At 36.2% G+C, this 11,009-nt stretch overlaps 1 protein-coding gene across 1 annotated transcript; it reads right to left on the bottom strand.

Annotated features, from left to right (window-relative positions):
- Positions 1 to 335: 335 nt before the first annotated feature.
- On the bottom strand, positions 336 to 5,341 carry LOC141642750 (putative BPI/LBP family protein At1g04970). The gene is made up of 6 exons (XM_074451669.1): positions 4,783 to 5,341; positions 4,388 to 4,527; positions 3,443 to 3,791; positions 1,820 to 2,068; positions 1,521 to 1,646; positions 336 to 854 (listed from the first exon to the last, which is right to left on the bottom strand). Exons 1-6 carry the CDS (start codon positions 5,230 to 5,232, stop codon positions 660 to 662), a joined length of 1,509 nt encoding a protein of 502 aa, XP_074307770.1. The 5' UTR covers positions 5,233 to 5,341; the 3' UTR covers positions 336 to 659.
- Positions 5,342 to 11,009: the final 5,668 nt, after the last annotated feature.

An 11,009-nucleotide genomic window follows, 5' to 3' on the forward strand; every position in this document is an offset into this window, starting at 1 on the left:
GCCCGCCGTGCCTGGTGCGTGCCGTGCCTGGGCACGATCAAATCGCAATTCTGACGTCGGAGCCCGGTGCTAGCACGAACGGGCCATGCTCGTGCCACCTCGATTCTGCCACCGTGCCGGGCCGTGCTCGTGCCGACTTCCGTGCCTGGCCGTGTCGCCCACCGTGCCGAGCCCGAAAGTTAGTCAGAGGTATGTACACATAATAGTGATCGACCAGTAAAATATAAAAGTGATCGACTAGTAAAATATAAAAGTGAAATATCAAATTTATTGACGGAGGACTAAGGAGAAAGACCTAAATACATACCTCTGACTAACCTAATCCTCACCGGTATGACAGGGAAGACAAAATGTTGCTATCTTTTATAGTTAAAAGTTAAAACAATAGTTTATTTACATGTTACAATTATACACTAGACAATTAATCTTTGTAAGCAACTTAATTGAAGTATTGATAAATACATGACAATGATGACACAAGGGAACAAGCTGATGTACAAGCTCAAACAAAAAAAAGCACATGAAGATTTAGGAACATGTCTGCTCTTTCTGCATGAAAGTCACAAGTTGCTTGGTATATGAAGAACGTATACTCGTATCTAAGGTCTAGTGAAAGCATAAGAAGAAGCTTAACCAAGAAACTGTAGGATTGTTGCCCATCATACACGGACCAAAGCATGAGCATTATCATCTGAATATGCAACATCACTGCAAATGACGAGGCCGGAATCTAAGTATCTTATCTTGGCATTTATGAGGGTGAATCCACGGATCATGGGTAATGGAAATCCTTTCAAAAGACGTATGTTGGTATATGGTAAGAGAACTGTTTCGATCACTGTCCATATCGCAGGCTGCACAAGGAAGAACCATGTCACTCGTTAATTGACTGAACAATTTTGGTCTATGAATGCCGAAAACTAGAAAAGTTGTACAGTTTTCTGAAACCATTTTTATAAGAAGACGTCAGAGATGAATCTTTTTCAATTTACATTCACCTAGTCCGTCCCAAACTTAAGAAACAAAACCCACAACCCATATTTCGACCCAACCAGTACCAAATATTAATACGACCTGTTGAACCAGTTTTACACGTGGAGGCGGCTTAGATATGGTTTACTTTCAATAATCACACACATAATCAGAGAAGATCCCCTAGATTTAGTATCAACCCCGCCATTAGGGAAGCTAGGTTAGTCAGAGGTATGTACACATAATCAGTGGCGGAGACAGGATTTGAACTTAGGGGGGACGAAAAATTTTAGGAGGGGTGAACGACTAATTTTATAAGGTACATTCGAAAAAAATTCGGAAATTTAACTAAAAACTTCGAAAATTTCATCCGCCGGGGGGGGGGGGACCGCCTCTCGCTAGCCCCCCCCCCTAGCTCCACCACTGCACATAATAGTGATCGACTAGTAAAATATAAAAGTGAAATATCAAATTTATTGACGAAGGACTAAGGAGAAAGACCTAAATAAAATCGAAACTTATAGATTCAACAAAATAAATACATCTACCTTAATCAGAAACATCTTCAAATTACCAACTTTGCTCCATTCTAATGTCATCTGGAAATCATCAAGCTTCACTTTCCCGCCAAGAGTATTACCTCTCATACTGATCGAGCCTGAGGCTTGGATTTCCTGAACCAAAACGTTCAAATATTAAGCAAAAAAAAAATGAATACATGAGTGTCCTGACGTAAAAAAGACAGTTCATTCACGACACAAAATGAGAATAAAGAAACAAAAAGACATCCGAAGTACGAGTAATTCATATCAACTGGCCAGCTAAAACTCTCTGTTGCACTTCTTACCAGTGAAATACATACAACTGGTATTACTTCGCCTCCTTCCAGAACATTTATTGTCAACTGAGCGTTGACGGTAACCTGAATGCTTTTGGGGGAAATTCGAATTGCCGGAGGACGAGTGAGAGAGACATTCATATTCATATCATCGTTTGGGTATTTCTTATACAGTTGAGGGATAATTAATCTCCAACCACCAGTGTTCAGGAGATGCTGATCAGGTATTTTATCCACGATCCATTGCAAATAACCTGTCTGGACAAGTTAAAAAAAGTGACTGAGAAATGACAGAAAAGAGATTTCAACATTAAAAATAATCTTTTATATTCATTATCGTGGGTGGTAGAGTAAATAGAATCAAGCCATAAGTAATTCATGTCGTCGGCTCAATTCCGCAAACTCCTGAAAAAAAAACTGTGAAGAACATAAGAGACAGCAGGTAATCTCTTTGCTACGAGTATTAGTTTGTTTCCTTACATTCAAATTCTATGCCGAAATAAAAACAATAAACGGGCATGTGATCTATCTACTTCACAAAGATAATTTTTATTTTTTATCTTAATACGACTGCCACAAACTTATCGAAACCCTCATTTATTTTTCAAACCTTTTTGCCAAACCTTTTTTTTTCCTATTGCCACTGGAATTACATTTTTCATATTTTCTTAGATTCTCTTTACTTTACAACATACTAGCTTCGTTTAAATTATTTTAGTTCATTTACTTTTTGATTTCTATAATACTTTGAATTTTCTTTTCTAAGGTGCCTTATTGGATTCATGCATAAGTGTTTCGAAGGATGATGACCCAAAATCATTTTCGAACCAAGGATTTGTTGTTACTGCAAAAATAAAAATGTAGATGTTTTTTTTTTTTTTTTTTTTGGTACGAGAGAGGGGCAAAGCCCCGAATAAAAATGTAGATGTAAATCCCGTACTTTTCATGATTCTCCATTCATGCAACACATCTATGGAAAATACATATGACTACATGATACCTCATTCATTGCTTTATGTTATGACAAGTCGACAGTCATATTGAAACCCCAGACACTAAAATGACCAAATATTTTAGAATGACAATGTATAATAAGCCTAAATTCTCCTACCCTCCCCCATCCCTCATTCCTCTATTCTTCAAGAGTGGCATGAATACAAAAGCTTAAAGCGTACCAAAATCAACGTATTAACGTAACAATATATTTAGCTCACATACAAGAATGAGAAAGCCAAAAAGAACCTGTATTCCCACCCTATCCTACTTGCGTAGGTTGTCTAGACTACTAGGGATCTCTAAACTTGGGAAAATATAGTAGCTTTTCATGTTACATAGTACTCCCTCCTATTTCATTTGTTGTTCTCCTTTCTCTATAGCACAGGAATTAAAGGAATCAATTTGGACCACACAATACATATGACCCCACATCAAATTGATTTTGGACCACACAAAGTTGTCCAAAAAAGGAAAGAGGGAACAAAACTGGAATTGGATGGAAAAAGTAAGGGGAACAACAAATGAAATAGGAGGGAGTATTAGACATTATAAGCCAAAGCGCAGATTTTAAAGCCGTGCTTAAAGAGAAATGGAAAAGGAAGTAATATGCAAACGGCAATCAAATTTGGGTCACACCTCAAAGTACAAATCTGATGCCGAGAGAAAAACAGCTTCGTCTATTGATATTCCAATCATTTTTAATGGATCATCACAAGAGAAAGTCTTTAAATGCTGTTCATGAGCCTTTGGTTCCCAAGTTCGATCACTTGCGGCAAATAAACCACTGATCTGAAGTCCAATTGAAGCGTTAGTCAAGACGGGTTCATCTACAAAAGAAACATTAAGGGATGCAACATCATCGATAGGAATCTCTTTTGGTAAGCTCTGAAGAGAAGAATCAAGAGTTGAAGTTGCTTCTCGAAGTTTCTGAGTTATGGCTTCCTCCACTGCAGATTCTATTCGTTCGACGAAAATATCAACAAACCTTCGAGGTACGAACAGATGAATAAGCACTTTTACAAGAGTGACAATCTCAATAACATAAGATGCGAAACATTGCATTTAAATTTTTCACATGACATGAATCATACAATTTGAAGTACGTCTTCATGTCACTTTTACGCTTCTATATAAATGGGACAAATAATAGCCACATTTTTGAAGTCAAGGGGGTGATTATGGTATTTTGTCACTAATTAGAGAATGTCAAACCTGCAAACAAAAGGCATATTCTAATCTAGCTCTCCCTCTTCCGTTTGGACTTCTTAAATATAACCTCTAGTTAAGTAGGGATAATATATATGAAATGGAGGGTCCAGGGACTAATATCCATGAGGCATTTAGGTCTCTAGAAGTACATACTCTATACATTCGACTATAAGGTTTAGCCCTAATAGTCATTCATTTTTACCAAGTTCACAAAGAAGTGAAATAACAATTAATTATGTAAAAGATCACTGGGATAAATTTCACGTTCAGAGTTGAAATGGACCAAATGGCTCAAGTTTAGATGCAGAGGAACATACATAGGGAAGACAAGACGAAAAAGGAAATTAACAGTAAAAGAAAAAGGGGAAATACCATTGATAAAGCCATGAAGCTCCTCCGTCCAATTTGATTGTGAGATCTTCAACAAAGCAACCACATTCTAAAAGGGATATATTCAATTTTCCTTGTTGGTTCTCCAAGCCAAGAGTCAGGCCCACTTGTATTCCATCAACCTGCCCACATGGATTTACAGAGCATATTATGTTGGTTTCATTTTTTTTCTGGTCTGTATCTTGGCTTAAAGCCAATTGGCTATAGAGCAATTAGCCTCTTAGCTTGGTCTCTCCTCTTTAATTGATGTGGGACAACTCCACAGGTGGGACTATTGGGTTTCTTCACATAGGTCAATATGATAAATAGCGAGCAAAATGATGGGGACGGGGTGAGTAATATGCTAAATAATAAGAATAAAAAAGAATAATATGAACCTGAATAGAAGCAAGGCCACGATCAGAGAGTTGGAGAGGGAAAAAGAAGCCAGAAAAGTAAGAATAATACCAATCCAATGTTAAATTGGCAGTTGCTCCAGAAACAAGAATTGCGACCCCGGCGGAATCAGAAGGTTTGATACTAGAATTAGAGACTTGAATATGTTGAAGAGTGACATTGGATAATTCAATAAAGACATTACCAATAAAGGGTATTTTCTTAGATTGTTGAATATGTGGTATGTATAATGGTGTTAGACTGGTTATTGCTTTCGAAATTAGTAATTCTTTTACAAAGTTTAGACCTTTTGTTGAAATTACTAAGGATATGTGGGATGAATTGTTCTCGTTGTTGTTGTTATTGGTTGTAGTTGCTGGACCAAGGAGGAGAAGGAGGAGGAAGAAGATGAAGAAGAAAGGGAAGAGATTATTATGAGCTGTGTGTTTCATGGGTGGATGAGGGGCTCGAGTCAAAGGAGAGAGAGTTGTTATTAATTTCACGATTTTCCAGGATTTGCTTCATAAATTTCATACGACTGACAACATTTTTAACACAAACAATTTCACGATTGCCGAAAACAACATTAGGCTATTCTACTTCTTTACGTTTGTTTCGACGCCATATGCCACAGGTTGTACGGACACTCCTCCTATTCGGCGTTCCCGTATCGGATACGACACTCGTTGGACACACGTCAAAACGTGTCGGGCACTTGTAAAGCCGTGTCTAACTTTCATCTTTTATTTGGACACGTGTCCGACACGTGTCCATGGTATTTTGAACCGTGTCCATGGTATTTGGACACACCTTCAAACGAAATCAAGTTGAATTTAAGGTAAATGACGTGAATTGTTATATGGCTGAATTTGGTGAGGAAATAAGTTGAATTAGCGGTAAATGATGTTCTTTAGACTAGTAATGAGATGTCGAAATAGTTGATTATAAGTTAGCTTTTGGTTTTGGAAATGAAAATGAGTTATAATTAACGTCAAGTTTTACCTTCACTTATTTAAATTTAATATTCAAATACTTTTTCAAAAATAAAATCGCACATAAATAAATATAAAATATATATTTTATTAAATTTAAATGATGTGTCACGTGTCCTAAATTTCATGAGATGCCGTATCGCATGTCCGTGTCGTGTCAGTGTCCGTGTCCGTGTCGGTGCTACCTAGGCCACAACTCATTCCGCTCATAATCTTATTTTTGTTATGAAATTTCATCTCATCGGAGTGTTTATTTCATTTTTAAGCTATTCGGGAATTCAAGTTAATTATTAAGGGTTGAGATTTAGGCATTTAAATTAACTAGTATAAATAAAACTATTTTAAAATTGTATAACTCATAAATTTATCTTTAATATATTTATCTATCTCATATATTAAAATTACGATGAAATAAATTATGACACAAATTTACTACCCCCGCTATTAATATTTTATTTAAATCGATTGATTTGTTAGCTAATTGTTCATATATGCTTTCTTTTGTTGTTAGTATTGTTACTTTTATTACATTCGTTATTACTACGGTTACTTTCACTACTACCGATGTAATTATTGTTACTTTTACTATTGCTCCATGAATATTGATAATTTCACTATTTCCCTTGCTAATATATATACAGAGTTACTTCGATTATTCAAATGACTGATTACTAACATATTATTATATCCAATGTTAGTACAATTATTTTCACTACTAACATAATTACTTTTACTATTTAGCCATACAATTTTAATAAGTTATATATATTTATATTAATATATTACATATCTTTTGCATTAAATCAGATCAAAATAATTATAGAATATTATATCTTTTGGAAATCTAGCTTGATTTATTTACCGTTTAGTAGTTTCCAAAATATAACCTACTTACATTATATTTGTGTATGTTAAATAATCAATCAATCAATATCTATCTATCTATCTATCTATATTAATAAAGGAAGCTTTTTTCGAGCGATTATAGAGAATCCAACTTTTGCAAACTACTTTCGAGTATAAAAATAAATAAATGTATAAAGTATTAAGAGGATTAAGATAATAGAATACACAAATATTATCTTATATTAAGATGATAGAATCTAGATTGTCTACAAACACTATGGAAAACCGAAAGCCTATATATACAATTATTTCAATCAAAAGCTGAAGGTCATACGGACTATGTCTATTATTATGCGTATAACTTATACTGTGTTTCGATTTCAGCATTATGATGTTAACATTGTTCGTGTTTCGATTTCAGCATTATGATGTTAACATAATTTTTAGGGTAAATTGATAAACACTACCAACTCAAGTCCTCTTTCCCACAATCACTACCAACATAAAAAAAAAAAAAAAAAAAGCTTTCATAATCACTACCAACATAGTGACTCCGACCTACTATCACTACCAAATCCACTTTCCGTCCACATTGTAAATTATATGACCAGAATACCCTTACCACCTTAAACATCTTATCCCAACCTCTACAATCCTCTTGGATTCCTGCATCTATGACCGGTCACATTAAGGGCGACATCACCACAACCACTTCCTCCATAACCACCTCAATATAACCCATCCTCCACCCCTTTTCCGCCATCTCAGCACCACCGCAATACCGCTCCATCTCCACCAACCATGTCGCCGCACTCCGACCAATAAGATGATTTTCTATCATAAATTTGAGACACTAGCATATTTGCATCGTTCTTTTGATTTCGCTATTAATTTTTTGTAGATCCTAACATTTTAATTTTCTAAAATTACAAAGAAAACAAAATAAAAGGAGTGTGCAGTGTACAGGCGTGGGGTGACCAAAGACAAATGTGGCGCCGAAGATGAGGCGATGTTGTCGGTTGTTGTTTCTCCTGCGAGGCAGTCGATCTCCGGCCATAGTGTGATGATAGTTTGGGTTTGTGGGAGGTAGAGGAGGTTAGGTTGTCTAGTGTCGGAAATGGGGGAGACGGTGGTGGCATCGGTAGTGGCCGTCAGTAGTGGATATGTGGCGGTCAGTGGTGGCCATTGTGGCATATGTGGTGGCCGTCGGAGGTAAATGTGTGGTGACTGGTGAGTAAGGATGACAATGGGTAGGGTCTGGATAGGGTCCGCCTAGACCCGGACCCGGACCCGAGATTTTCCCTTTGGACCCGTACCCGACCCAGACCCGCAAGGGTCTAAAATTTGAGGACCCATACCCGGACCCTATGGGTAAGGGTAGAGTCTGGGTCTACCCGCGGGTTCGAGTTTCAGCCACTTTAGTAACAAAATTAACAGCTATGGGGTCTATAATATTAAAAAAAAAAATTCATACTACTTTAACATTATGAGTTTATTAATCTGCTGTTAATGGTGGTTGTCGGTCGCCGCCTAATAGAGAGGTGGTTGCCACTCACGTATCAGTGTTGTGGTGGTGGTTTTCTTGTGTCAGTGGTGGAGTGGTGGTATTGTGAGAAGAGTTTGGTTGGGTTTTATCACTTTATGGGATGAGGGAAGAGAAAGAGACTTTAGTTGGGTTTCTACAGTCTGCCAGTATGAATTCAGAAAAGTTGTGATTTTGAAATTTTTTTCTTTAATAAAGGATCTAAGGGTCGGGTATGGGTCTTATAACTTAGACCCAGACCCGAAATATTTTCCTAAGACCCATACCCGACCCACCCATTGGGTCTAAAAAAATGAGACCCATACCCGACACATTAGGGTCCGACCCTCAGGGTCTGGGTAGGGTCCCCGACCCACTGTCATCCCTACTGGTGAGATGGAGATTTGGTTTTAATTAATATGGGAGGGATAGTTTGGGGTTAAAAAAGAAGATTTTAGGGGGGAAATTTAAAAATCACGAGTTTAATGAGGTTTTACGACCGTTTGGTAGTGATAGTAGGTCGGAGTCATTATGTTGGTAGTAATTATGGAAGTGTTTTTATGTTGGTAGTGATTGTGAAAAAGAGGATTTAAATTGGTAGTGTTTATCAATTTACCCTTGTTTTTATACTATGAATTAGTCTCTTGTATAACAGATGTATCCGTTATTATAGTGAAACGGGTCAAGTTGATATCATTTAGAAAGTATTTGGTTGTGGATAATTTTGAGAAATTAAATAATTTTAAAAAGGGTAACAAATTGTAACAAATAATCTTTTCTATATTGTTTCCTAAAATCGCGTTATTTTTCCCCAAAAAATCCCACGACCTTTCTACTCCTTTCTTCACTTTTCTCCCGGCTCTCTCTCTATTCCCATAAACCCTAGATTTTCTTCCCCAAAAATTTGTTACAGATCCGAAAAATTGGGGCTACTTTCCAGAGATGAAACGCGTGAAACAGGTACCAAGAAAGAGCGTTGGTCAAGCAGTTTCTAGTGATGTTGAAGGTATGATTTAGTAATTTAATTGTACTAATTGATTTGTATGTAGTTTCTTAATCGTTAACATTGTTGGTCGTGTTTTTGCTTGTGTTTTAAGGAGTCGAAATTCCAACGGAAGTATCTATAAATAACAATAAGAGGAAGACTACATGCAGATCTATTGATGGGGATGTTGCCGTGGAAATACCACGGTCTGGTATGTTTTTTGTTCAATTTTGTCATTTCGATTTCTTTTTGAATAATTTGTAGAAATGCATGTCAATGTTTGTTAACCCAATAAGGTAATCTTAGAAGTCCTATTTCGAAGAAAGGAAAAACCTTAGACACTGAAGTGGAGGCGGTAGAAGGCGGGACAGTCGAGGACGGGGGAGCCGTAGTAGAAGATATGGTACAAGTGGAAAAAGACGCGGTTGTTTCTGAAGATGGGGTTCCTGTTCGAAAAGTTAGACAAGCTCCGGTGAATTGGAGACGGGATGGTAAGATGGTTGTATCTTCGGATGGAGCTCTGATCAAGTAAGTTGACTATTTAGTGCGTTTATTGTGTTTAATGTTGTGTTTTTTCTCTCTTCATTTTGATTAATTTTGTAGCTATGTGGGGTTGAGTAATGCAACTGGTTTTGTAACATCTTTAGATTAATTTGTGACCATTTGTTTTTTGTTTAGGACCATTCTTCTAAACTTAGTTGTTTGTGATTAATTACCAATATGTTGAATAGTTTTTGATTTATTACCAATATGTTGAATTATTTTGAGTTGTTTGTGAGCATTCTGTTTGAGTTTGTAGTTATTTATTGGTTGTGTATAAACTAATGGAATGGTTGTTCAAGTAATCTTGTATAAACATTACCTGTTTGTGACCATTCAATTCTACTCCGACGCCTCTTGTCTTTCTTCCTGGCTCATGGGATTGAATTGTTTTTCACAATATAGGAATGAAAATATACACATTTCGTGACATTAGCCTAAGATGAATAAAATTTCAAGGTATATATGACATGCTTATAGTTTTGACTTTAATATTCTTATTGGAAGCACCATCATCTGAGAGATTCAGATTTTGATGTTTGCCAAATGTGGGTACGTAAAACTCATTGTTCTTTTGGCCTGCTGACCGATCACAACCTTGGTTGCATAGCATGGTTTTGTGTTTAGTTGTGCAACAAATTCAGCCAGTAGAATCATACAAAATTACGGAATGTAGGAGCATGGCTACTATTAACCGTGTTTATTTTTTCATTGTTTTTTGCATTGTGTACATTTCTAATAAAGCTAAAGATACTCTAGTACTTTGACTATGGAGTACGATGGATTAAAGCATAATGACTAATAATGCCGTCTCTTCTTGTACTGTGTAGTAGTAGTTTGTCGACGCTTTTTATTACGGGTCATCTCAAAGAACGTTTCGTGTTTTTCGACACTTGTAGTTGTTTGGATTGTTTGTGACCATAATTATTAAATTTTTGGCCGTTTGTTTGGATTTCTATTTGTACGGCATTAAGAGAAGGTTGTGACCATTCTGATTCAACTTGTGGCCATTTTTTGGATGGGAATAAATTGTGAACGATTTTATGTTTTGTATAGTTTTTGATTAATTACCAATATGTTGAAATTATTGAGTTGTTTGTGACCATTTTGGTTGAGTTTGTAGGTATTTATTGGTTGTGTATAAACTAATGGAATGGTTGTTCAAGTAATCTTGTATAAACATTACCTGTTTGTGACCATTCAATTGTACTTAGTGAAGAAATTTTTGATTTGTATAGTTGAACATTTGTTTAAAAGTAGTTGTTTGGATTGTTTGTGACCATTATTATTAAATTTTTGGCCATTTGTTTGGATTTATATTTGTACGGTATTAAGAGAAGGTTG

Source organism: Silene latifolia, chromosome 2 (assembly GCF_048544455.1).
Source record: "Silene latifolia isolate original U9 population chromosome 2, ASM4854445v1, whole genome shotgun sequence".
NCBI classification, from domain to species: Eukaryota; Viridiplantae; Streptophyta; class Magnoliopsida; order Caryophyllales; family Caryophyllaceae; genus Silene; species Silene latifolia.

Coding starts and splice junctions, on each gene's coding strand:
- LOC141642750 (XM_074451669.1), bottom strand. CDS start 5,232: ATGAAACACACAGCTCATAATAATCTCTTCCCTTTCTTCTTCATCTTC. Junction 3,792..4,387: donor GCTTCATGGCTTTATCAATG/GTATTTCCCCTT, acceptor CGTACCTCGAAG/GTTTGTTGATATTTTCGTCG. Junction 855..1,520: donor TGAAGATGTTTCTGATTAAG/GTAGATGTATTT, acceptor TTCCTTGTGCAG/CCTGCGATATGGACAGTGAT.